At 32.0% G+C, this 24,105-nt stretch overlaps 1 protein-coding gene across 9 annotated transcripts in view; it reads left to right on the plus strand.

The window, feature by feature from the left end:
• Positions 1 to 22,806, plus strand: part of LOC143250851 (caspase-2-like) — a 43,868-nt gene extending 21,062 nt beyond the window's left edge. For 5 of the 9 annotated variants that reach the window (XM_076501947.1, XM_076501946.1, XM_076501950.1 and 2 more), the window contains 6 exons: positions 1,116 to 1,192; positions 1,955 to 2,125; positions 2,522 to 2,741; positions 16,203 to 16,355; positions 17,524 to 17,633; positions 21,518 to 22,806. In XM_076501947.1, the coding sequence (XP_076358062.1) occupies positions 1,116 to 1,192; positions 1,955 to 2,125; positions 2,522 to 2,741; positions 16,203 to 16,355; positions 17,524 to 17,633; positions 21,518 to 21,631 (845 nt within the window). In that variant the 3' untranslated portion in view covers positions 21,632 to 22,806. Of the gene's footprint in view, positions 1 to 1,115; positions 1,193 to 1,954; positions 2,126 to 2,521; positions 2,742 to 4,852; positions 6,651 to 16,202; positions 16,356 to 17,523; positions 17,634 to 21,517 lie in introns of those variants that run through there. The other 4 variants (XM_076501953.1, XM_076501952.1, XM_076501954.1 and 1 more) reach the window with 2 other exon arrangements.
• The last annotated feature ends 1,299 nt before the right edge of the window (positions 22,807 to 24,105 follow it).

The raw sequence follows: 24,105 nt of genomic DNA on the forward strand, positions 1-24,105 counted from the left end.
GTGTCCTTTTCTGAAAATGTCTGACAGGTATACAACAATGTACTCATACTAAACATTAAGCAATTTTTACCATCCATGACAAACACACCCACAGTGTAGTTTCTTGCAACCTATTGCACTTCATAGTGTACAAGTAAAAATATTATGTCATCATTATATTTAATACATTAAAATAAATATTTCTCACAGAAGTTTTACAATTGTCTTGAATTTGTGATTTTCGAGTGTTTTTTATAGATGGAAGGGCTTAATTTTACCCAGTCAAAAAAAAACAAACCATTGTGTATCAAATTGTTTACACAGCGGTAAGCAACAGCTGAAACAGTACCAAAAAAATGTAATATGTTTATAATGGCTAAATAACTTAACATTTTTCATTCTGAATGCAAAACATTGTGCAGTACAACTAAATTTCTTCAGTACATCGTGTTTAGTGTGAAGATGCAGATCTGCTCCATTCTTTAGTTTCCTGCATATTTAATATTCTTTTTGTTTCCTGACCCCAAATGTATTAAAGTATATTCATTAGTTTTAATTTGGCTTATTGGTAAAACTGAGCAATATGTTTGATTTAGCACTTTGATGTAGGTTTTTCATACTGTCTGAAACATAAAATTACATCCATAGTACAAAATACAAATAAATAAAATCATTGTATGGATCAGGGTATTTTTGATGAGTTATGTGGTGTTATTCCATTAAATGCCTGTGATGTGTATGTGTGTGAAAAATTGTATTGTTTTTTTTATAATACAGGGTTTTCGGAAAGTCACTGTGCAGTTTTGTAATCATATTTTATTCAGTGTATTTCAAGCCAGCAACTGATAGCAGTGTTTAAAAACAAAATAAGGAGGATCCAAGCCTGTGTTGATGCCAACAGGGGTCACTTTCAACATTGTTTATAATTGTCATTCATATTTACCTCCTGTATTCTATATTGAAACGTGTGTTAATAAGTATATAAGTGCACAGTGACATTCCAAACAATCTGTATTACAAAAACACTATAGAAATATTTTTTTTTCTTAATTTGTTTTGATATTTTTGGAGTCACCATAATATGGAGGTTGAAAAATACATGAACTGAAAAACACAGTTGTTTCCTTCATATATAGGCCATACCCAGCCAGATAACCAAGGAATTAATCAACTACGTGTAAAACCTGCCACCAGATGGAGAGAAGGTTCTGATGTAAGTCTATATGTTTTAAACAATTCACTTATGAATTTTACACAGGGTATAAAACCAATAATTGTCCTACTAATAATAAAATTAACTGTTTCCTTTATTCCTAACTAATATAGAAAGGAAAACACCATAATTTTTTTGCTTTTTATTTTTTCTGAGCATACAAATTTATTTAATTATCAGGCTAAATTACATAAATATAGTTTTAACCAATATGAGCATTGTTGTTCATTGTCACATACAAAGTTGAAAGTTATTACTCTATATTATTTTTAGCTTTTATTTGGTAAGCCTTTGATTTCTAGTATATGTTATCTATATTTACTTAATCAGCAAGTTGTGTTCAGTTTTCTATAAGCCTATCTCATAACTTACAAATTCTTAAAATGTATAGTTTTTCATTGCTATTTCATAGTGTTTTTAATTATGACAATTGTACAGACATAAACTTGATTCTAATTAGTTTTTATTAAGTATGCATAAGCAAATAAGATTTAAAAAAGATAGAATAATGAAGGTCATCAGAGTTTTATTTGCATTCTTTTATTTTTATGTAGTGTTTGACAAAAATATGTGAATGAAGAGTGGAGCTAATTAGTATTTTTAAAAAAAAAAGTCAATCAGTAGAATAAGAGGGCAGGGTGTAAAAATACTATGTTATTTGCTCATGAGTATTTATGTTTAAGATATTAAAATTATGAACAAAATGTGAGGTATGGTGTTGTTCGTTGACATTTGTAAAACTTAAGTATTGTTCTTGTCTAGTGCTATAAAATGTCTTCATGCCCACGAGGATACTGTTTAATTATTAACAATGTTGACTTTCAAAAACTAATGGATGAAAGGTATGGTTCTGAAGGAGATGCCAGAAAACTTAATATGGTGTTCCATGAAATTGGGTATGAAGTAACTTTAAAAACGGATCTGACATCTCAGGTAAGGGAACTAAAGTATTGGTGTTTTGTTCTATTTGATGTGTGAAGAAAAATATAAATTTTGAGATTCAAACATGCTGTTTAGTAACCTGGTCATAAATTATATGAAACTGTTAACTTCAGTTGGTTACAACACATATTGCAGTATGTTAATGTGAAAGCTACTTGTGAAATAAATTATTCAAAAACATAAAAGTTAATGAAAACAATAACTAAACAGTAATTTGTAAAATGAAACTTACTGTGCTGGTCATTCCTTAATTATTCTATAAATGTTTATAAAGATTACACTTACTCTCATTTTCTCTCCTGTTTATTGATATATACATTCATAGTTGAGGATTTTGATAGCGTGCTGTTAATTTACGTACAGGTATTTTCTGATTCTTGAATACAGCAAATTATTGATGTCGTTGAAGCATTCTCAAAAAAACCAGAACATGAGCATGTAGATTCCTGTGTTGTGATCATATTAAGTCATGGAGAATATGATATTGTTTATGGTACAGATGCAGAAGAGATTCGAATAGAGAAAATACTTGATTGTTTTAACAATGAAAGTTGCCCGTTATTACAGGGGAAACCTAAGATGTTTTTCTTTCAAGCATGTCGTGGAAGTAAGTATATCTATTTTGGATGGTTGCTAAAAACTAAGTTCGTGAATGTTTTCTGCCTTGCCTAAATGTATGCAGGATATAAGACTAGGTATAAACTCTTGCATTGATGAGAATTTTTTAAAAGAAACTTGTGGATTTCTTTTTCCTTATTTTATGTGTTCCCTCTTGCCATGTACCTTCTTCACTCTACATGTCACAACGTTTTTAGTAAATTACATTCAAATTTTAGTTAAACTACTTAGTGTTCATCTTATAACAATTAGTATATAATAAAAGTGTAGCTAATGATCCATAGTTTAATAGTAATTAAGTTTTCAATTTTATAATGCAGTAATAAAAATGTTTCCCCTAGTGTGAGAAATGTATCTTCTTTAATTTATTTACCACTCCTCCAAGAAGTAGAAAATTTAAAGTGAGTTATCATTTTAATGTCGTTACCACTCAGGCAAAGTATAATTTTCCTAGCCTTCAGTTTTGTTTGGCTAGATAGCCATCAAATAGAACATTAGTCAGATGTCACTCCCACCTGTCACTTCCTCTCAGTATTTATCAGTAGCTGTTACTGACATTCAATACTATATTATTTATAAACAATATAAAGCCAAGCTTTTCATCTATAATTTGATGTATTATGTTGTTTTCTGTACAGAAAAGTGTTAGTTTCTCTTTCAGTACAAACCTCGTTCCCACAGGAAAGTTTCTCATGGGAAGGTGCTGCAAATATTATAATGATGTGGGAATCTGATGAATACAAAAGTTTACTGTATTAAGTAGTCACTAAATATTTCAGTGAATATGAATACTCTCAGAGCTGTGTTCTATTAAAAAGGCTTCATATCTGGTCTTGTGTCATTAGTTAGGGAATTTGAATGCTAATGTTTATATAAACATCTTTTGGTTGGATTAACTCAGAGACTATCATCTTTTGATAGGTGGAGTGATGTTAAATGAGTACTTAGCTCTTATTGCAGACTACATTTACCTCACAATCAACACTTTATTTCCAAATGGAGATAGTCTCATCTAAGAAGACAATAAACCAGTTAATGCTGCTGAGATTGTTAAAGATAGGTTCAGAGAAATTGAGGAAATGTTTAAGCTCCTAGCTTTGTGACCACAGTCACCAGACATAAGTTTTGTCAAGTCTCTGTTGTCAGTTCTTGAAACCAAGCTTTGAATCAAATTTCACCAACAAGAAGAATCTTTGATCAATAAATGGTTAAAAAAAATGTTTTTGTGATGCACAAAACCTTGTTTCATAGTTTTGTGTATTTTTATTATATATTGTCTGTTAACTGAGGATCAACTCTGTATTAACAAGTAAAACACAGATATTAAATAAGTGTTTCTATTATTTGCTCTAACCACTTTATATAAATAGATAAAATTTTGGTGGGTTAAGCTATAGTTCTTAGGATAAAACTTATTTATAGTTTATTGCCCAAAATATTGAAAAATAAAATGTAATGGCAAAAACTAAGTGATTTTTTATACTATAAACTAACAAATAGTTTTGGGTAGTTGGCTTGATCAGAATGGTTATGAAATTTCCATAAGAATGACAACTTCATTATGATACTTATACTTCAGTGTTTCTGTAATAAACAATTTTGACAGTAGTTGTTTCTTGTTTATACTTGCTACATAAGTTTGCTGTGTCAGAATTTTACAATCACAACAAAGGTTTTGAAAGGAAAAAAAATAAAAATGAATGTAAAAAATATTAAAGTTCATCTGAAACTGGATAGAGAGAACAGAAGCCATTAATATAAAAGGAAAATAGAGCAACTTTTTTATATTCAGTATGCCTAGCTTTTGTATGTTTCAGAACAAGTCTTAAAAGATTCATATTTTCACATGTAGAGAAGGTGGTGCTATAATTATTTGAGCAATCCAATTTTATGTTATAAAAATATGTATGTATAAATTACATTTATCCTTTGAAAATTACATGTGATGCTGTAGTTGTTATGATGAGTACAGAGGAGTGAGTATATTAAGATTTTGAATATGTAAATCAGTAAGTAGTGTGGCAATCACAGCCAGTAGAAATTCAAGGTAACGGTATGTACCAGAATTAAATTTTGTCATTGTGTTATCTTTGTATGTAGTGAAATTCCTCCAAACTGGATTGCTTGTGGAAAAGGAATGCTACAACACTTTCATTGAAAAATATTTACATACTCAGATCCTAATATTGTGTTCAGACAGAACAATTAGAATTTCCATTGTGGTGATACCTCTTGTACTTAATAACAGTGGAAAACAAAGAAATATAGATCAACTTAGAACACCTGCGCTATTCATAAAAGATCTTCAAAAATGCACACCAACTGCAGTAATTAATATTTGAGCTATAAACTCAAAGGCCAGAGGTAAAAGTCATCTGCATTCCCCAGGAAATAGTACATATTATGAAGAACTATTTCCATCTGGAAAAGCAATATACAAGCTGATTCCATGATGTATCCATTCAAAGGTAACATACCAAAACAATAATGATATTGGTATTCATTTTACTTCATATAAAAACATACCAGTCAGGTGATCAGATGTTGCATCTACAAATTTTTATGTGATCTGGTAATTGAAATTTTCTTCATTGTAGGCTTTATGAGTTATGGAAAACATACAGAGAGGACTAGTGAGCTTTGAACATGACAATCTTTTGATAGAAACTTTTGCAGTAGAAATTATGCTTTTGGGCATAATTTCAAAATTGTCAAAATGCACAGTTGTCAGGTAGATCATGAATGGATGAGGCAATATGGATTATAATGAGATAGTAAAGTTCTAAAATCATTTTAATATAACATACACAATCTCTGTATAATGCTTCCAGAAGATACTTTGTGCAGTTCATGTTGAATAACAAAGGTTTATCAAGTCTGTTATTAAAGATGTTTCAAATTTTGAAGAATAGAAGAATTTTTGTTTAAAAATTATATTGGTTTATCACAAATATAAAGTTTAACTTTTTTTTCAGATTTCTTTCTTTGCCAATAGAATATAAGAGGGCTAACGTTCAGATCATAGGCTATGACTAAAATATAAAAGATATGTTTCAGCTTTATTAGAAATATTTAACATATGAGCACAAAATGATGAGACCTATAAACCAAGTACTTGAAAAATGGGTTTTCTTTTTCAGGAGCAGATTGAAGAAGAAAGGTTAATCTTTAGAAAATGCTCAGATTTTATGGGTTTTATCATTTTATATTAAGTATTCCTTAACCTAAGTGCTTTCTGATATCATTAGAACAAATGATTATGTCAACCTATTACTTTTTTGTGTGTATTGTTTTCCTCTTTATTGTTAAATGTATGTTTGGGAATGGTTGATGAAATAATGCAAATTATGCAGTTTTTGGTAAATGTAACTGTTGATATATGAGGGGGGATTTAATCCAAACCTGGAAATTTCAAAAGTATGATGGGCCTCTTCTGCTTTAATTATCTTGGAATCTGCATGCATCCATGTCATGTCATTTAGCTAAATCAGTTATTGATATATTCTGATATTGTCTTACTATCTCTTATACAAAGCTCTCTCAATCTTCTTTCTACCCCCTAAGCATTGCTAAAAAAAAAGAATTAACTCTTAGCTCACCACTCTATGTACTCCACAAATTTTGTACTACTACAAACATGAATATAGCATGTGACCACTCTCCATCAACAGCATTGTATCGTCTATATATATACAGAACTAGCTTCCTCTGACTTTCCCAGTCAATCCACAGTTTCTTGTATGGAACAGAATCATTTAGATTTGTGTTTTTTGCACGTGACTACTGTTTACATTTGTACTTTGTGATGTCTTTGTACCTTTTTCAACAGTTTTCTTTTACTATTTTGCATTCAAGTGTCTCAAATGTTTGCATCTGTTTATTATTACTGAATTATATGGTAACTAATAATGACTTCTCAATTTAGTGTGCCAAAACTGAAGTTTCCATTACAGTAGACTACACTTTTGTTATGACTACTCGAACATCAGATTTGTCCGTATCTGCTAAGGAGGTACAGGCGTTAATTAACATGGAGCTAGATTCATACATTTGGTCAATATTTTCAACCGTCCCCTGGTGGACCAGTGGTAAGTCTTCAGATTTATTCACTGGACACAGCAGATAGCTAGATATGGCTTTACTATAATAAAAACACAAATATTTTAACCTGATAATTTTTCTGAAGATGAATACAATTAAGATGAAAAAACTTTGGATCCACTCCACCTTTTCTGACACTTTCTTATTTTGTTTTGTCACATTCTATACCTCGATAGATCTCACATTTCTGACAGCATACTTGTGCCCTGTCATAAAATTAACAGATTTTGTTCAGAGCTGTCCTCTGTTTGTAAATGTTTGCTATATGCATGTCATAAGTTTTCTGCTCCACTCTACTGGAATTGAAAGATTACAACATGTTCTGTGCAAATCATCATGTGTCACTTCACCACCAGTAAGAGCATAACATGCTCATGTAATGGACATATACTCCTCTACCAAACCATCACTTCCTATTTGTAAGTGCTTATATTCAGATGTTTAATGATTTATGTTTGACTTATGTTTCCTCAGGAAGTGGTTTTCTTTAATTTACATAGTTTTCATTCACACAGTTTCCTCAGTTTTTAAGATTTTATCAGTTGGTGCAAGTTGCATTAGTTTTTTTCATCACTCAGATTTGTTGCATTTTTCTTTGCAATGAATTCTGAAGTTCATGTTACCCCTTCAGGAGACACACCAGTGACTAGTGTTTTTTCTTGGGCCTAAGGTGCAGTTGATCCAATGGTGGAATTATCAACATTCATCATCTGGGAGATCAAACATTACATGGGCCAGCCTTTATCCCTGGACCTTGCTCAGTTACTCCTGAACAGGCTGAGTCTGTTCCAGTGATGAGAACTTCAATTACTTATTTTTGTCTACTGATATTGCTGTATTTTCCTATCACCCACATGAAGAATCAGTTAGATATAACATGGTCTTTATGGATTATGTTTTTCAAGAATGTGAAATTTCATCCCATTCTTCTATTTCATATGAGCCATGTCCTTCCTTATTCCACAATTAATCTTCCCTCCCCTGATATTTTGGTTCATGATGATCAATTTGCCTTGTAATTAAGCAGTAAAATTACCATGCCTCATCCTCTGCAGACATGAGATCAATTTGCACTTTCATACAATTGTGGTGACTGTCCCTTTTTGGACCAAGAGTTGTTAGGTTTCATGTTTTAAGTTGTGGAAGCACCTTCCAAATCACCTGTCAGTCTGACTCATGCCCAGTATTTTAGTCTATATCTTACCCTTACAACCTGTTGTAGTACTTTTCTTCTCTGTACCCCTTCTTGAAAGCTCTCCACACGCATCCTGAGGGATTTTTCGGGAATACCTTTTCCTTTATCTTCATACTAGCTTGTTTTTCATCTTCAGCTCTTGCTTTGTATATGTGGTTTTTCTGTTGTTGGGATCTTCTTCATAATGATACAATTTTGGATTGGTCCCATTTATCATTGGCTTATCTTCAGGACAAACCCATTTCTGCAGTAAAATGTTTTTGACACAATCCCAGAAAAACTGGAGCTACTGGTGGCATCAACAGTCTACCACTACCATTACTATTGCATGTTTGTCTCAGTTGAAACCCTACATGAGACCTATTACTATTTTCTCAACCTTCTTTGGTGCCTTTTCTTCTCAGTTTTTATTCAGCTTTGTATCAGTGACTACTCAGTGGGTTCAAGTTGCTTGTTGATTCCCTCTTCCCCAGAATCCCATTACCAGCCAGCATCTGTTGGAAGCTGTTCAGGAATTACTGTCTCAGTAGACTGTCAAACTTGTTCTCCACTCTTCAACAAGTTTTTATTCCCAACATTTAGTTGCTCCCAAAAAAAACAGTGACTGGAAGCTGATCACAGATTTATCTTGCCGTAAGTGCTTTGTTACTTGCCCAAGTTTCTCATGGAGTCTTTTATCACCGTGAGGCAGGCATTTGCTCTTGGGATATGGATGAAATGAGAAATAATTGGATGTCACCAACACTTACAGCAACTCATTCTCATCTTTGGTCTGTCCATCTTGACTTTTCGTACATGATGAGGGGACCTCTCAGAGAAGGTTCTGTACATTCAGTTTACATCCTCTGGGATCTAAACGTCCATCCACGTGTTTGCCATATATGGCAACCCATGAAGGGGAAGAGAGAATCCTGGTGATTGAGAAGTCCAATCCTAACATGCCACTTTGAATTTGATTTCCTGTAGATGGTTGGCCTTGGGGTGCCCTCCCCCCAAGGTCAGGCACTGGTCCACTTGGTCTAGGGTCAACCAAGTACCAGAATTGGACATTCTCAACAGGTGTTGTTGACATTGTGTCTGATGCTGGTGTTTAGATATAGTGCTCATGAAACCCTGGTGCTGCTGCAGTGTCCTTGTTTGGCATTGTAGGGCTCCATGGTGGGTTGGGTTAGTGGGCAGTGAAATATTCTTTCTTTATTAATGATCCTTCAAATAAACATAAAATAATAAAAAAAAGAGACCATAGTAAATGACCACATCTTGAAGATTCTGAACACCAAGCTTCAACTTATTCAACATCTGTATCTCATTTTCTGATATTCTTTATCAGATTAATTTTTTAGGCAAATGTCTCCCTTTTTCACTCAGAAGGGACCAGAGGGGCATGCTGGCTCTCCTGAGTCAGTCAAAACGCTACATTCTGGGTACATCTTGGTGAAAACATCAACTCTAAAACACTGTGAACTCTTCTTGCATTTGAAGCCCATTGGGATATACCCATTGAGATTACTCTCCATGCTGCTTTGAATTTCTTGAGAGAAGTTATTGTTAAGAGGGGTTTGAAGAACATCCCAAAGTCAGAGGTCACCTTAGGTTTCTCCATCCAAGGAGTTCTGCAGTGAGGTATATCCCCACTTTGCAAAGATGGAATTATGCTACTGACCAGTGACCTATTTTTGACACTTACATCACCATGTCCACCTGTCATATGGAGGCATGTTATTAAATTTGCAAAGTACAGCCATATATTCTGAAGCTCTCAGATGTTTGTAATGTAAGCAATTCAATTACTTGAATATATGATGTTGTGGTACATTGATGTGTACTCGTGGTGGCAAAGACTATGATGCTTATGAGTGCAAAATAGAGCCTCATTGTGTTGATTGTAATGGGTGTCACTTTTGTTCGTGCCCAGGGTGGGTGAGAAAAAAAAAGAAGTACAGTGTTTGAAAACGGTTCACAACATTTACCCCAACTGCTCGAAAGTTACTGTTCACCACTTCATTTCAGATGCATGCTGCTGCACTCCATTCTGCTGCTACAGTGGGAGTGCAGACAGATGTCTCTGTGCCTCCATCTCAGATGCATGCTGCTGCACTCCATTCCACTGCTACAATGAGAGTGAAGACAGATCTCTCTGTGCCTCTGACAGAGTCATTTTCAAACCACATGAAGAATCTTTTGCCCTCCGTGGTTAAGAGAGTTTACAAGTCAGTGTCAACACGTATCTCTCTTCCCCCATTCCTTCCAGTGGCTCCCCAGATTCATTTCCTTTGGCTCTGGCTTCTAGCATTTTTTCTGGGTCCATCTTCTTCTTTGGCTCTAAGATGTAGAATGATTATTTGTTCAAGCCCTCAGTCACTGAAATCTTCATCTACTGAGAGAGACTTGCCCACTTAACCCAGTACAGGATCCACAGAGGTTGATAAACCTTCTAATAAAGAGAAACATAGTTGAAAACAGAAGGGCTCTCTGTCCAGTTTTCCTCCATATAAATAAAAATGGCCACTTTATTACAGTAGAACCATCAAGGTTTGCAGTCTAATTTGGATGGGTGATTGATTCTTACAATTCTGTGTATCTTTCCTGTTAACCAGATCTGGCAGGAGAATGCATTTCCTGATGCTTGGCATTGGACTATTGTCCTCCCTTTTTCTAAGCCCGGAAAGGATCTCAAGATACCTTCAAAGTACCATCCAATATCTTTGAGGAGCTGTCTCTGTAAGATTTTGGAGAGGATGGATAGTTCTTATCTTGTTTGGTTCCTTGAATCAAACTTCTACTTCTTGCCCTCTCTGTGTGGGTTCTGATGACAGTGCTCCACTGATGACCACCTGATTTGACTTGAAATGTCTATCAGAGAAGCCTCTGCCAAGCAACATCTTGTGTTAATATTCTGCCCTTGAGAAGGCTTACAATACTATGTGAAGGTACAGCATTTTGCAAGACCTCCTCATATGGATTGCAAGACCATTTGTTTATTTTAGTAAAAAAATTTTAATGGACCAGCAGTTTCATGTTTGTGTGGGTTTGACACTTTCCCATTCTTTTATACAGGAACTTGGAGGCTTTCAGGGCTGTCTTGAGTGTCATAGGTATGTCATGCCCTCATTTGATCAAAACTGGTATATGGCTCTGCCAGGACCTTGGCCTTTAAGGTGTTGGACGTTGTTCACCATCTGAAGCTTTGGCTCTTCACAGGGGCTTTCCACATTTCTCCAGTCCAGAGTTTGTAAACTGAGTCTCATTAACCTTCTCTACACCTCTGCCATTAGCAACTGTCTTTATTGTACATTTCAAAACTTTAGTCCTTACCACAGTATCTCACCTGGGATTTTGTTTTCCTTCCTCAGTGGGCTATGTTTTTCAGAATAGATGGTCTGCCATTTCTCCTTTTGGCCTTCATATCTAGATGTATTTGGCTGAATTGGGTCTGTCCTTGGATGACATTGTAATATTCACTGGTTAGCCCATCCAATCATGGCTTATTACCATCCCCAAATGTGATCTTTCTTTGAGTCATCTGAAGGAGATGGATACTCATGATTAGAACCATCCTTTTACTCCTATTTATAGGGATGGTTTGAAATCAGGTGACACTGTAGGCTCTCTCATAGTTTGTTGTGGTTCAGTGGTTGAACATAGAATCCCCTCTACAGTTTCTGTGTTTACTGTCAAATTGTGTGTCATTTCTCTTGCCCTGGATCACATAAAAGCTATACATTACATGAATTGTACTACTTGTACAAACTCGCTTAGTTCTCTACTGGTCCTGGAATCACTTCATGTTAATTCTTGCCTTGTTCTCATTGATATTCAAAACGTACTAGCCTATTTCACTTTATCACTTACTTCTATCCAGTTTTTCTGGACACCAGGCCATATTGGTATTCACTGGAATGAGCTCACTGACACTGCAATTATTCTTTCTGCTCTGATGCTATCAGTCCATGTCTGTTCCATACATGGAGTACAGTCTGGTATTCAAGGTTTGGCTCTGCACCATTTGGCAGTCGACTTGGAATGAGTAATGTGATAACAAGCTTTCCCATATCAAACATTCTGTTGCTCTTTGGCCATTTTGCTTTCATGAAGATCAGAAGGAGGAAATTATCTGGCTTGGTTATGTATTGGCCACAGTTTTTTTTTAACTGATTGTGTTCTTTTATCTGGGACTGATGCACCAATGTGTGGTCTGTGTGACACTCAAGTTGCAATAGTCTACATTTTACTGTCATGTAATCATTATATGCATGAGCAATGGCACCATTTTAGACATGTCTTTACCATGGGTTCATCCCCAGTGTTGGACAGTATCATTGGCAGTTGTGATACTGTCCATCTCAGATGTGGTTTTAAATGTTTATGGGACATTGGCCTTTTTAATTCTATTTTAGTTTTTAATTTAAAAATTGGTCTTTTTTTTGTTTAAACACAATTCCTATTTACATATTTTAATAATTTTACTGTCGTTTATAATTTGTTACTGGTTGTTTGGCATATATAGTGTAGTTCCTTTGTGTCAGTAAATTCCAAACAACAACCAACTGATCAACTTTTCCATCTCGAGGTGGGTTACTAATGTTTGATCCTTACCATTTGGATTTGCTTCAGCTCCTTATGTTTCCTCTCATTTATTCCAGGCATTTGCTCAACATCTTCATGTTCTGGGGTTGGATTTTCACTATTTCATGCACAACTGGCTTCTTTTGGCTCATTCTGAACTGGACTCAGCCAGCTATATTTGCAGCTCCCTCTCAGTTATTGCTTGAGTAGGGTGGTTAATCATTCTAAAGAAATCCTTCTGTTTCTCCTTGTGTCAGTATCAAGTTCACTTCTTGTTTTTGTTTCATAAAGTAGTAACTCTTTACCTACAGGAGCTGGCTGTTTCCTGTTGTATTTTATGAGATGGAAGACAATTCAAACTTGCACCACTTCTGGCTATGGTTTGTACCATTCAGAATGTGTTAGGTTTCTTTCTTTCTTACAGGACGAAGAGCATACCTGCTCAAAACGTGTGGCATTCCACATATGTGCTTTGTTTTCATCTCTCAACACTAGTTATTTCTAGGTCACTGCTTTCCACTTCGATTCACTGTTAAGCACCTACAGTGGCCCTTCCACCTTTTCTATGTGAGATTTTAGCTTTGTGTGATAGGAGTTAAGATCACATCAGGAGTTACAAATTTCTTCCATTAAAACTGTATTTCTAATAGATACCTACCTCATCTCACACACTTCCCATCCTTTCTCCCCACTGCCAGTGTTATTCATTTTAGGCCCTATCATATCTTGAAATTGAGGATTGAGTTCCAAAATCAGGGGGAGCTAGCTCTGCAATATGTGATGCAGTTCCATTGGTGAAGAATGGTCACTTGCTATTTACATGTTCATAAGTGTTTCAAAGCTAGTAGAGTATATAGATCAATGCATTGAATGTGAAAATATCTTTTAACATTCGTTAGTTGGCAGAATCAAGATATTTGTGTGTTAAAAGAAGTAAACACCTATATTTTAAGTATAAAAATAAGTTAGTTTTATCTGGTCATAATTATCTAATTCATTATGCTTGATAGTAAATTGCATCAAATATTCTTCTATAAACAAGAATGCAACATTTTATTGTCTACCACCATGTCGCTGTGTCCTTGATTAACCCTTTCACAACAGGCTTGGTATAATATACACAAGTTTGTCTGCACATTTGCAAACATTAAGTATTTGCATTATAACTTGATACAGCATGTATATCTTCACAAAATTTGGTAGATTTTTACTAAAGATTACAAGTATTTTGTCAAGAAAAAATCATATTTTTTAATGAAATATTTTTACCTAAAGATTTGTTTGTAAGATAGTGTCTGTTTCAATACAAGTTTGAGTGCAAAATGATTTTGTGTTATGATTTAAAAAAAAACTATTCTTTGTTCCAAAAAAAATCACATGTTATTGGCATAATCTTTAAAACCTTCTAAATACACTTAAAATGTTTGTATTCAATAAAACTTTATATTCTATGTTATTTTATATGCTGTAACTGTGAGGGTCTGTCACTTGACCAACCTCATAGCCATCATAACAAAATTAGGAAGTGAATATAAATTATGATTTTTTCATGCTAGAATAACTACATTTTATAACATGATAATAAAAATGTTTAGTCTAAGTGGATTAAGTCCCAGAACACTATATATATATATATATATATATACATGAACATATATATTTATTTATTTATTATATTTAGCTTCCAGTCATGTCTACCTAAACATTACATAATTTGCATTGATGCAGTGCACATGCACACAGATCACATATTCAGTAATATAAAACTGTTTTGGTTGTGTTTTAGTGGACTAGTATCATATTTTTTAATATACAGCCACATTTCAATTATATTATACATTATGTATATATTATTACTATTTATAAATAAATTATTAAACTTATTTTTCTTAAAGTATAGAACAATAAATCAAGAAGTAAAGCAAACAATTATCTCTTCTCGCTGTGACCTTTTTACTCTGTTGCTGTTGGACATAGGTTGCTAAGCCTTTTATAATTACACATGAAGAGTAACAATCAAAATTTCTTTTTAGTTTTATATGTATATACATTTAAATAACCAGAAAGTTATAAATAACTATGCTGATACCATAAAATTCTGCTATAATTTTTTAAGTGAAAGATATTTTTAGATTTTATAAAATATGAAACTTTGAGCAGACTAAAGACGCAACCTACCTCATTGGAATCTAGGAATGAAATAATATAGAAGCCTTTTCAAAGATTAAAATGGTGGGGAAAACTACTCTGTGGACATTCTGAGCTGTTGATTGGTTACTTAGTTGTCATATACTGTAATAAGAATATATAAGGGACCATTTCTAAAAATGGAAAGAGTTAAACAGGGCCACTATGTTTGATTCAGTACATAACCCATATCTCAGGAAAATAAAAAAATGAGGTTCTTATTTTATATTACAGCTTGTCAATATTAGTAATCTGAGTTCATAATTTGTACAAAATTATAGACTTAGTATTTTGACATCACAAACATCTAAATTTAAACCGTGCTGCATTCAACATATCGTGACTCACTGAAATCTATATTTAGAGGTGTTCTTTTAATTTTTACCTTTAAACTAAGAAATTAAATCATATATAATATTAAATCTAAATTATAATCTACAATTTGATTCCAAACTTATTGATATAAATTCATAAAATAGTAGTTCAATAAAATTTTGAATGCAAGTCAACAGATGCAATGACATATCCTTTGAACCCTGACCTGTTGCAAGAGGGTTAAAGTTCATTTTATGGGTATTGTTTATTCAAAGAATGTGCAAATCCTGTTGAGATATTTTTAATATACACCTATTGTGAATCATTTATACAGAAAGTTTTTTGAAAATTTATAAATGACCATTTACTTTGATAACTTCCGTGTACCATATTGATTTCTATGTCTTATTAAAGATAATAATTTAGAAATGAGTAAGAATCTACATACATTGTATTTAAGAAGTGGTGCTTGTTAAACATGTACAACCTCCCTTAAGAAACAGAGCATGTTGTGTTCATTCTCTTTAAACAGTATGTATTAAATGTCAACCATATGAACATGCTTTGTAGTCATTATGAGAAAAACATATAGATTGGATATGTGAAGCAAAAAAAAGTGTCATTAACCACTATTCAGTTCTTCACATTAAATAGCCACACAGTAGCAGGTGTGATAAATGTTTTCTTAGAGCAAAGCCACATCAGGCTATCTGCTGAGCCCACCAAGGGGAATCGAACCCCTGAATTTAGCGTTGTAAATCTGAAGAGTGATAAATAAACTTAATGTTAAAAAAATAAAATAAAATTGTTTACTTTCAGAGTCTTAAGTTTGAGGAAGGTCTAACTCAATCTACACATGGATCAACATGTGTTATTGGGTTATACTAGTTTCGAAGCATTCCACTGCTCATCAGTAACCCTGAGCACAGGTCAACCAAACAGAGATAAACTAGACCTGTATAATGGTGAAAAATATCAAACTTAAATTTGATGTAGTAGGTATTATGGTTTGACCCATTGAAATTGTATGTACTCATGTATTCACAAATATTAATGTGTATGTTTAATTACTTTTTTTTTTATTAGAAAATTATGATATAGGAGTTTCAAAGTATAATCAGCCTGATGCCAAGCCATCTCGGCATGGTGGTACAGCTGAGATACCTTATACTGCTGAAACTGTAATTCGTCGTTTACCAACATGGACAGATATGGTGATATCATACTCCACTGTAGCTGGTAAGAATTTTGTAACTGTTAATATCTGAATACATATAACCATTGTTAAATATTTTGACTATCACTTTAAGATGTATATGTAACAATTATGGATGAAATACATTGAACATGTTATTTCTTGAGCATACCAAACCCTAGTATATACACTAGAATATACAAAATCATCGTTGAAACACGTCATTCCATTCACTTACTTTGTGATGAAAAATACCTTTAAAAGGTTGTTAATAAAGCTTTCCTTTCATTACCAAACTCATTGGGCCATCTAGGTTACAATTTGTGTATATTGTGAAGTTTTGTTATACAATTGACCTTAAAGAAGAAGTCAGATTTAACTGATGTAGAGTCTAAAAATATAAACTTTGATGTCTTCTAAGTCAGAGGTTCTTGAACTAGGGTTTATGAAACAGTCTTGAGTGCTGCACCACACAGAAATAGGTTCATAAAAACTTTCCTGCAGTGGAACAAAGCAGTATTTCTTTGCAAAAACTATTTATTGTGATAAATATAACTAATCAATGCTGTTTACACTTGTTTTTGTTTTTTTTAAATAAGTTGTAATCACTCCTGATATTCAAATGTCTATTAAATTATATGTTGGGGTCTCGAGCTAAAAATTGCTGTTTTAAGTGACTGATAAGAGTATTAACTCAGTTATAAATATTGTACGTATCACTTGCAATCCAGCTGGTCTTTAACCCATAGCTTTGAATTGAGTGAAAGCTACGTAAGTAGCAGTATACAGCAACCAAACATGGTTAAAATAATATATACAAACTAAGTGAAAAAAATCATTTTATTATGGTGTTTTATCACAATTCTTAATTTTTTTAAATCTTATTTTGCTGGTTTAAGTGTTACAAGTCATAATGCTGGATATTTTGTAACAAATGATAAAGTAGTATTTCACTTAAATTGTGTAACTTACAATCCCATACACGAATATACATTGCATAAAAGGACTTATAAACAATGATGTACAACAACGTGTAACTGAATTACTTTTTTATGCTCTAGTTAATGGAAGCCCACAGTATCTAGTAATTAAATTATTATTATCATTACATTTTGTTATTTCGAATTATTAACACAGAATTTTTGAGATGTTGATTTCTGGAATATTTATTTCATTTACTTGTATTTACAACTTTTCGTGTTTTAATTACAGGATATATTTCACTTCGAAATAACATATTTGGCTCCTGGTACTGCCAGGCTCTGACCAGTGTTTTGATGAATCATGCACATGATGTAGAACTTTCCCATATGCTTTTAAAGGTGGTAGTTTTTATGTATATTTTTATAATCATAATGCTAAAAGTAAACAGTAGTTTATAGTTTAAACAATTTTGACAATTGCTTTGTTAGTGTAGAGAAATTCACAAATTAGTAGGTTATATTAAGTTTATTTTAAAGTTTTTTGTGAATTTTATGTATGCACTGTATTATTTCAGGTTTCAACATATTTTTCATTTTGCCATTAGACATTAACCAGTATATTCATTTTTAAGATCATGGATGAGAGTTTGATACATTCAGGGTTTTCATTATTTTTTTTAGTGTTGATGTATGATACTTCTAAAGTAGGATTAACCCTTTTGGGTCAAAAAATTATGGGCTGAAGGCCCTAGACTATTCTTTTATGTGTAATTCTCTTGCCCTACTTCTACTTCCTATGGTCAAAGGTGAAAGGGCATTTTATTATGTTTGTAGATCAACATTCAAAACTTTATTAAACTACTATTTAACTCTGAATATAGGCATGATCAATTTGACCAACCACGTGACCTCTTTCTACTGGTTTGAAGTCTCTATTGATTTGAAGCTGCATTCATTTAAATATTGCATATATTCTTGATATTTTGCAACCTATTATTAAACATTGTCTTTTGCATACAAAAACTAGTTTTTAGTGAAGTATTTTTGATAAACTAAAAATATTTGTTCATGACTATATCAAGCATTTCTTTTGAATAGTCTGTTTTCAAAGTGGTTTGATATTAACATTAAAAATACTTTTCTTTATCTCAAAAAAATCAAATTTCATGTGTGTTGTCTCTAAAACTTCCTAAGTACATTTCAGATGTTTCTTTTCAGTAACATTTTATATGCTGTAATTTTCTCTACTTTTATTTGATCAATCTCGTAGCCACCAAAAAAACTAAATTAACCTATTTTATTTCTAAAATGACTTAAAATTGTAACATGAAACAAAGTTTTGTTTATTCTAACTATTTTGAAACTTGTTAGAGTATGCAAGTACTTATAATAACATTATGTTGGTATATTACTCTTTCAACCATATCTAATTACTATTTGCACCATTATGAGTTGTAAATCACTTGGGAAAGGTGCAGCTCATGTTAGGCTGTCAAATTACCACAAGTTGCTGAAGTGTTTACCTCAAGAAATATTTGTATTATATTATAAATATTTATTTAACCTAATCTAACCTTAATTATTTTGACATTTTAGTTACTTTTCTAGTAATAAAACTAAATACAAAAAACAAGAAAATTCTTAGCAATGTCTTCTTCTTTTTGTTGTCAATTGCCAGTGACACTTAACCCTACTTTTTTATACTAATGTTAGTGAGATACTAAATAGCTTTTATTTAATTAAATAATGCACCAAAGAACACAGAAGAAGAAGAAGACACTTTCCTCTAAAATCACAATTTTTCTGGCTTCTTAACCATGTGACAAGAGCAGTTACAAATTCATCCAGGCGAGTCGTTATCTTTCTCATGCATACGAAACTTGTATTAAAAAGAAATTGAAAATTCTTTGTTGAGAACACATCATTTGATAGATTAAAATCTTGGCTTTCTGTTGAATATGGACAGGATAGAATTACATGTAACGGAGAACTATTAACAAATCTTGAAAGAGAAAAAAAATGACAGTTGAATGTAGCAAGAGGGATTTGATTGCTCTGTAACCAAACAAAATTGAAAACTATAAAAATTGTGGCTGGTTTGAGCAAATAATTTATATTAAATTTTATTTATTGGAGCAGTGCTCAATAAAATAGGAAAGATGGAATGCTTGCAAAATATGTATGACCTTTCTCATTCGAGGGGAAATTCTGTATTTTTTAAAATTATTACCTTATAACATGAAGAATTTAAAACTTGTATACTATTAAATTATTGATTATTAGCTAAGATTTAATGCTATACTAATTGGTATAACATAAAAATAGATAAAATTTTTATTTAAGCCACTCAAACCACGTGACATGCACAGTAAATGATGCAGTGAATGTACATAAATAAGTTTGGTATCAAACTGTAGATTATAATTCAAAGTTTAGTATTATGTATTAGTTAATTTCTCAATTTAAAAATAAATATTAAATAAAAACCTAAATATAGATTTTTGTGTATCACATTGGGTGTTGAATGCAGCTTTGGTTCAGATTAGATACTTGTAATGTCCAAATACAAGTTCTGTAGTTTCTTATGAATTAGAAACTTAAGTTACTTCTATTGACAAGCTAGAATATAAGATAGGATCCTCCATTTTTTGTATTTTTTGACATTATCATATTTAATGAATCTACCAAAGTGGCCACCTATTCTGTTTTTGGAAATACTTACTAATGGACACCCACTTTACCCAGTGTTATGTGTGTAACCAATTGGAAGCTCGTTATGTTCCCCACATGGTTTTTGTCAGCCTCTATGAAGTGTTTACTCAGGAAACTCTTTATTTTCATGGTAGAATTGAAGCAAGAAGCTAGGAAATTATGGAGCATGAAAAATCATTTTTCTTGGACCCAAATATAGCTTAGTTACTAAGCCTTTTAATAATAGTGGAATTCTGTATTGTTAATATAGCATTTTTTTTAAATTTCAAAATGCACATATAAACCATGAAAAAGGTTTGTTTACATAATCCACCTGCTAACCCTCACAAGGCATAGCAAGTAACTGCAAGTGGCAGACAAGCAAAGTTCATAAGTAGAAGAGATCATTGTTTTCTCTACTTCTTTATTTACTGTTTTATGATTTAAGCCTACTAAAACAAAAATTGCTTTATACCTGGATGAGAATGCCTACTAAAACAATATGATTGCATTGCTTTATACCTGGATGAGGCAGAGAATGCCTACTAAAACAATATGATTGCATTGCTTTATACCTGGATGAGGCAGAGAATGCCTACTAAAACAATATGATTGCATTGCTTTATACCTGAATGAGGCAGAGAATGCCTACTAAAACAATATGATTGCATTGCTTTATACCTGGATGAGGCAGAGAATGCCTACTAAAACAATATGATTGTATAGTAGGCAGAGAATGCCTACTAAGTGCATACCTCTTATCATGCAGTGGAAATATGTGGTGCTATGACATATGATAAAACTTTCTTCTCACTTGCTCATAAGCTTCAAATGAATTTCAAAACCATTTTTTTAAGGCAAAGAGAGACTCAAAAGGTTGGAATTAGTTATTCTGATGTAGTAGTACAAAACAACAGCAATCAGATAGATGAAATGTAATTAGATTTGGAATGTTTTTACATTTGAAAATGATCTGTGGAATGTATTTGTATAGTGTTGTAATTTAGGTAGTTGAAAAAGTCTATACTTGTTTCTTTTATTGTTTTTAATGAAGAAATAAATATTACTCTTTAACAGTAAATGCAATTTATCCTTTTGATATACCTTAAATTAAAATGTATTACATTGTAAGTTGTGCATCATTTGAATGTAAACACTGCTGAATCATGTATCAAGTATTTACGATTTTAAAATACTATAATCAGTACTTCTTGTATCGTGGTGATAAGTTTGTAGGATTATAATACTAAAATTAAAGTATCAATCTTTGTGGCTGGCAGAACACAAGTAACCAATTTTCAGTTGTGTGCTTAACAACACATTGGAGAAAAGGAGTAATCAGAACTGTGTTCTGAAACAGCTAAAGAGCATTTTAAAACTTATATTTAAAGTTAGTGGCGGGAAACGTACTTCAGTTGGCAATAACCACTGATTTACATCGTCAGTCTCAAAAGTGTAATTTTAAAATGTTTTGCTATATAAACTGCTGCATCATGTTCTGTAGGTGAATTTATCAAAAAATGTTATTTGATTCTGAAAATCAATAATTTTGTATACAAGTTTTATTTAGAAAGATTTTTGTTTGTTTCCAGGTTGATAAGATAGTCAAAGAAAGAGTCACTGACTGTGGAGAAAAGCAGGCTACAGAGACACTTTATCGGGGTTGGAGTAACAAACTCTATTTTAACCCAGGGTTGTATAAGTGACAATCTATAAAAATAGTATTGCATACATAGAAAAAAGGCCAATCATAATTTACTTGTGAGAACATTCTTTCAAATAGGACATAATTCTCAGATGTTATTTGATTTAAGAAATAATTTTCTAGTTTTATGTTTTTAAGTTATCAGATAATGTAACAACAGACCAGTATTAATACAGGTTTAGCTTATACTTCTGACACTTTTATGGATTCTTTTAGGTAGCTGTGAGAAATCTGGTATTTTTCTTGCGAATGAAATGACAGAAAATTTAGGTTGCTTTAAAATTGTGGGTATTACCCACACTAGGTGCTAATCCATGTTGTGTAGGAATATGATAACAAATGTTTAATGATTTCATTTATCAAATAGCAAGTTAAATGATGATTACAATTATTTTGTAATTTCTTCTTTGAAATCTCTTAATTCCACATGTTAGATAATAAAAACATGTAACAATACTTAAAAATAGGCTAATGTTATGTTTTGAAACTTTATTTTATTTCAAAATATTGTTATGTTAAAATTTAAAACTGATGGATTTATAACATTATTTTAATCATATCTTACGTGCGATTTTAGTATCTGTGCTGACTCGTGTTAATTTAACATACAGTACTGTTTTTATGAGTACATATAAATCAGTACTTTATATATAAAGAGCAATACAAATATGTTGATGGAATATATACATATATATATATAGTATCCCATTAACTTGAATGTGCAAGGTGCTATTAAAATTATCAACAACCTTATAGCATTAACCATCTGATCTAAAGCGTGATCATTATTTTGCATTATTTATCTACTCATAAAACTAGTTTTTATTTTCCAAACTTTGGTAATGTTACCTTCAAGTATAGGTTTAACTTTTTCGAAACTCCTAGCAATCTTAATATTTTAAAAGACATTCTCACTTGTCATTAAACATCTCTTGGTGTTTAAAGCTTTTAATACTACGATAGTGTGAAGAAAATAAGTAAAATAACTTCAATTATCAACAGAATACAAAATATATTTTGATATTACTTTAATAACTAATCAGTGTCTCATTTTTAATAATTTTCATTTTGTATAATACTTTAAAAGTTTTTAAAATTTGTTGTTAAATGTTAATTTGTTATAAAAGACATTGAAATGTTATTTTCATGTGAAATAAAAAATATATTTAATAGCAATTACTGAGCATTTTTAATAAAGATCTACCACTACTCAACAACAAATAGTATAAGATACCTGCATATAAAATGCAAAGCTCTTTACTCTGATTCTTACTATTGCATAACAGTTGTGTTCTGTATACTCTAAAAAAACAAGTAGCTTCTATTGTATTGTTTATCTGTAGACCAGTCTGACTAATCATATTTGAAAAATGGTTTTGAACTATATAGAAGGTTTTTGTGAGAGGCAAATATAAATTCTTAGGTGAAATAGCATGACAGGGTACAGCATCACAAGTTTGAGTGATATATAAAAACCTTGTTAGCTCAGCTCTGTCAACAGTTTGTTAAGGATGTTCCTTAACATTTTAGCATTTGACTTGCATTAAGTATGATTAAATGTTTTATGTATGATAACTTGATATGTTCAAGTTACTTGTCTTTATAATAATGACTTGTAAAACATGCTTCTCTCTGATCAATACAATATTCTAGTGAGTTTAATCTTGTCGTGGAAACCATCAAGCTAAAGAATTATGTGGAAACTACCAACATAATGTGTCAACTACTAAACTCAGCAATAACACTGGTCACCAACAAAAAAAATGTAACTGGTTATTAGTAATTTGATGATTCTAAAAATCATATTGAAAATTAGTGATCACTTATAAGTTTCTAGTGATGATAGATTTGCTCAAAATATTATATACTGTGAAAATATCTTTTTCTTTAATAACTTTATTTACTTATCGAAAATTAGATTTGAGAATGTATAATATTTATGCCTTGGTTTGGTTCTTTCATAGCTTAAGTAAAAAGAATCAACAGTTTAGTGTTCTCATTAATGAAAATAACAACTTTCAGACTAACTTCAGATGAGTCAATAAAAAAAAAATGTTTAAATTTTTGAGGTTGAAGTTCAGTACCTAATTCTACCATTACTGCATCAACATTTGTACAGAAACGCACAGTAACAACACTTGGATATCAACTTCAGTAAATTATAACTCGTGTTCCAAGAGCTGATAAATTCTGTTGTTGTGAATCCAAAAGGTTTACCAGTGCTATTTTGATGGAGACAAGTCAAGATCAGATCATTTAGCTCTTCTTGTGTGATCAGATGAGGCAGTTAATGTTAAGTTGGCACAGGAATAGAATTACTAGATGAAAGGGATGAAGATGATTCATTGTCTTTGCAGGATAACTCTTCTGTTTCTCAATTCACTATTTGATGTGACACTAGAAAACCAACCTGTAAGGTGCTGGTTTTCTTACACATACAGTATCTAGATATTTAATGTATTTTTTTAGTTTTGC

The sequence above is a fragment of the Tachypleus tridentatus genome, chromosome 5 (genome assembly GCF_004210375.1).
Source record: "Tachypleus tridentatus isolate NWPU-2018 chromosome 5, ASM421037v1, whole genome shotgun sequence".
Lineage (NCBI taxonomy): Eukaryota > Metazoa > Arthropoda > Merostomata > Xiphosura > Limulidae > Tachypleus > Tachypleus tridentatus.